Source organism: Lactuca sativa, chromosome 5 (genome assembly GCF_002870075.4).
Source record: "Lactuca sativa cultivar Salinas chromosome 5, Lsat_Salinas_v11, whole genome shotgun sequence".
NCBI lineage: Eukaryota > Viridiplantae > Streptophyta > Magnoliopsida > Asterales > Asteraceae > Lactuca > Lactuca sativa.
In genome coordinates this window covers 201,475,041-201,479,495 of record NC_056627.2, presented here as the reverse complement: position 1 = coordinate 201,479,495, position 4,455 = coordinate 201,475,041, and the positions used below count along the sequence as shown (strand labels likewise).

The 4,455-nt window shown below is 33.3% G+C and overlaps 1 protein-coding gene across 1 annotated transcript; it reads left to right on the top strand.

Moving 5' to 3' along the window:
* Window positions 1-321: 321 nt before the first annotated feature.
* On the top strand, window positions 322-4,121 carry LOC111918634 (casein kinase 1-like protein 9). Its single transcript, XM_052771865.1, has 13 exons — window positions 322-357; window positions 623-625; window positions 1,752-1,892; window positions 1,980-2,049; window positions 2,130-2,278; window positions 2,463-2,558; window positions 2,830-2,900; window positions 2,945-2,958; window positions 3,295-3,358; window positions 3,440-3,527; window positions 3,761-3,815; window positions 3,975-4,027; window positions 4,098-4,121. Exons 1-13 carry the CDS (start codon window positions 322-324, stop codon window positions 4,119-4,121), a joined length of 864 nt encoding a protein of 287 aa, XP_052627825.1.
* The last annotated feature ends 334 nt before the right edge of the window (window positions 4,122-4,455 follow it).

Here is a 4,455-nt window from a genome sequence, read left to right as displayed (position 1 = left end):
ATCAATGTTAACCTTTCCATCCTCCTTCTTTCCATGTCGCCATTTTCCATCTTCCAATCGAGTATAAGCTGCAGATAATTTAATTATGTCGTCCTTCTTCTTGCCCTTTCTCAACTTCGGTTTTTCTCTAATGTTGTTATCAGATCAAGATTATACGACGAGTAATAGAAGGCCAAATTGACCTTATGCTTTACCTGTTGTGATCAGTTCTTAACACAATCATCTTCTTAACCTCTTGCGTCTTTTTGTTATGTCTTTTCGCCATATTTCTTGTGCAATTGGCTAAAAGTATCAATTTTATGGTTTTCTTTGTGAACTAATATGCAATACGCATACAACATAGCTTACACCAACATTGTGAGATGTAATTTTTGCTTGCTATTCTTTGGTTCAAATGTCAAAGATTGTTGTTATTTATGATTTGTGGATGCGAATTTAGAACTAATGCTAAGTTGATAAGTTATGTGCTTCTTACCTTTATGATGAATCTAAGTTAGCGGCATACATAAAGTTATGTCGAGTTTTATGAACAATAACTGTTCGAAAAAAATACCTCAAAGAGCAACACAAATATCAATAAATTCAATCTACATTACAATTTTTTTTTCTATTTTGATTACAGATTGTTAGTTCAAAGCTTAATTGTGAGCTAAATGTGTTTTTAAGAGATGAAAATAATGAAAACATTGGAATTTGAAGGAGCCAACAAGATCGATGTTGGTGTAATCCCATTCGTGTAGATATAACCTGTTGATAGTAATCCCATTTGTATTGCAGATTATATCATTAGTTGTAATGAAACATTAAAAAATGCCCAGAAATGACCTAGTGATTGTATCCGATTGCACATATTCTGATCATGCATCCTAAAAATAATTAAGGTATTCAGCAGAATTCACAAAGAAAGCCAGAAAATTCCATGATAATCTTAGCTGATTGCAACAAAGAAGATGCGACAAGGCAAAAAAAAGAGAGGCCAACACATGTTATGATGATCTCTTAGACTCAATCTGCCATTGCAGCAGGTAAATAGGTTCATGCGATTTAGAACGAAAGGATATTATTGTGAATTTGGTTATCTTTTTTCAACTTTAATGATTTTAAATTGTAAAAAGGATTAAATAATAGTAAAACCTATTAAAAATAGATTTTGGCAAATCCTAAGAATGGCAAATGACAAATATGATATTTAAAGTTTAGGTTGAAAAATATGATATTTAGACGTCACGAAATTCTCCCATAATAAGTTTAATACATCCTGGATACCCTAAATAGTATTTACCATATAAACCCTTCCTTACCGTGGACGTAGACCTAGCTTTATCTTAACTCCACCTTCACGATCTTCCTCGGCGATCTGCATGGTAATATCTAACACTAATCCACTCCTATTGTTTTATTTTCAATCATTCTCTCGTCGTTTTTCACTCTCCAAAGCATATCGTTCGTTTTCCTCATATAATTCCTTGATCCCTCCTTGTTTGTCCCCTACAAGCTAGCGTCAAGCTTCGACCCACAATCCCACATCATATAACTCAATTATTTAACCAAGTAACATTAGTTTTGTATTTTTACTAGAAGTTAGAAAGCTTCTTGATTTTGCATAGGATGTTGGATTAATTGTTGAGCTTGATGAAAGTTTTGGGGCGGGTTTTTAAAGTATTAACTAGTGTTTAGTTTTTTCTTCATGCCCTGATTTGAGGTTTAAGCTTGGTTTATGTGGGTCTAAGTTCGGATTCATTGTTCTATAGAAAAATAAAGAAAGAATAATTGATACAGATGATGTTGTTGGTGAGAAGTTTAAGTTGGGAAGGAAGATTGGGAAGGGAGCTTTCTGTGAAGTTTATGCAGGTGTTATTCTTGAAAGTGGGGAAGAAGTAGCTATTAAGCTGGTAATGTTTCAAGCTCTACTTGTGTGATTATATGATTGTTACAGTTGATCTTCAAACAAGATTTTGTGAGCCCAAACTTATTTCTAGGAACCTGTCACAACGGAGCATCCTCAACTGTATCATGAATCAGAAATATATAAACGTCTCCAAGGAGGAGGTCTCTCTCTCTCTCTTGGATAGTTCGTGTTGATTATTTTACATATTATCTGATATTATGTTTGTTTAAGTTTAATGCAGTGGGAATACCAAGCCTCAAGTGGTTTGGAGTTGAAAGGGGGCACAATATAATGGTTATTGACCTTCTTGGACCAAACCTCCAAGAACTTCTGCACAGATGTGGTGGAAAGTTCAGCTTGAAGACAGTATTAATGCTTGCAGATCAACTAGTAAGTTGTGAAAGTTAATCATTGCATGGCATGAAAGAATTGGTTGTATTGTGTTTCAGTCTCTTCTTGTGGAAATAGACATAAATGCCCTCATCATCCCCATTACTGAATATAGCCCTAGAAATTTTGTTCAGTCGTGTAGCATCATTTGAATTCTGAATCATATTTATACCAACTTGTGCAGATAGAAGCAGTCGAGTTTATGCATGATAAGGGTGTTGTTCACCGTGATATAAAGACCGAAAATTTATTAATGGGTGTTGGCAGCAATGTTTGTCAGGTAGTTCTTCAATTATGTAAATATCTTAACATTGTTCCCTTTAGCATGTGGGTTTGTTTTTTGAAGAAAAAAAACCATATATATGCCATTGTTGCATGACCTGTTTCATACCACAGTTTGTGCAAAAATTTTGGTAGTTTATATAGCCTCATGTTTTAGCTTGTATCAGAATGTTTGATTTCAAAGTAATCAGTGCATGATAGATTGTGTTACATGAGATTATATGTGTTATATATTGGAGTAATGGTATGATAAATGTTTCATATGGCAGGTGTACCTTACAGATTTTGGCCTTGCAAATGTTGTTTTAGATCCTGAGACAGATGAACACATAGAATACAGGTATTTTGTAAGTCCTGTTTATTCTTAATGTGTTAAATGAGTAGGATTAAGAAATTGGGTTAAATGCAAGAAATAGCAATTTTGATTTGCTTATTATAACATCATATAGACATTCCTTGGAATACAATGCTTTTTACATTGATTTAATAGAGTAAAATTTTCAAAGTTTAGTGCTCTATTAAGGAAAAAAATGTAAGTAGAAGGCTATAGTTAAGGTAAACTTTTTGCAGGGAAGGTGTAAGTTTTGTGGGCACTCACTGCTATGCGAGTCTGTGGACACACTGTGGTGTCGGTGAGTTGTTCATCTTATTATTATTATTATTATTATTATTATTATTATTATTTATAAGAAGTTGCTTAATGAAAAGTTGATGCTTTTAATATGACCTTGCAGAACAAGGCAGACGTAATGATATGGAGTCTCTTGCTTATGTTCTTGTGTATTTCCTAAAAGGAAGGTGAGAGCAGAGGAGATGAAGTTTGTCAATGGTTTTATTTAATTTTTATCTTGTGTGGTCTAATTGTGTGCATGGCTTCAGCCTTCCATGGCAGGGATTGAGTGCAGGAAGCAACGAAGAGGAGATAAATGGGGATGTAATGAGGAAGAAGTTTGCCATTAAACCTGAGGTAATGTTGGCTCTTCTGTTTCAAAAACATATATAACAAATAAAGAAGTAAGATATTGAATTTTTAATCATAAAAAAAAAAGCCGCAAGACAAGTTTTTTGTTCTACGAAGTATCCCATAATCGCTTTCACTGCACCCGATAACTTGGCTAATTGTGTATAGTTATAACTAATAATCTAGCATTTAATTAAACTCTAGTAATTGTGAGTTGTGACTGAATTTTGTTCAAACAGGAGCTATGTGAATCATGTCCACCTGAGTTTGCAGTATGGATCACATCTTGTCAATGTACGCACTTCGAAGATATGCTATACTATACGTCTATTAAGGCTAGGTGTCGTCGACTATTTAAGTCTAAAGGTTAAACCTCATAATCCAATTTTATAAACTTTAATCCATAAATGCCTTTTGGTTCTTATTCTCATATAATAATATCTATGATTGCAGGCTATGTCTTCGATTATGAATATGATTGGGCCCATCCTCCAAACGACGAGTTAGTATAGAACCGTTTATTGTTTTTTTTATCAATATCACATTGTAAACTTTTTTTTAATCTTTATTTTGCAGCATCAAGTTGGGAACATCAGCTGAAAATCCATGAATAATCTTGGGTATCGCTTATAAATGAAATACAATGAAAATGGGTTTTTTTGGTAGACCTATGTTTTATTAATAACAGGTCAATGAGTAATAATATGTTTTTTCGTGCAGCTACTGTATTGTTATTCACACCCAAAACCACTTTATCAAAACTAGGAGTTTTATTCGCACACCTACTAATTCAATTATAGCCTATACACCTATACCATCCATGTTGACTTCTTTGACATGAAAGAAAGATAAAATTGATGTTCTCATCAATTTTTCATTATCCATCTTTTTTATTGTGAAATAATTATAGCGCATCCTTTAATATACTAATATT

Bases quoted from the DNA above. Each gene is read 5' to 3' on its own strand.
- LOC111918634 (XM_052771865.1), top strand. From the start codon at position 322: ATGCAATACGCATACAACATAGCTTACACCAACATT. The intron at 2,050-2,129 runs GTCTCTCTCTCT...AGTTTAATGCAG, and splicing joins TAAACGTCTCCAAGGAGGAG to TGGGAATACCAAGCCTCAAG. The intron at 3,359-3,439 runs GTGAGAGCAGAG...GCATGGCTTCAG, and splicing joins GTGTATTTCCTAAAAGGAAG to CCTTCCATGGCAGGGATTGA.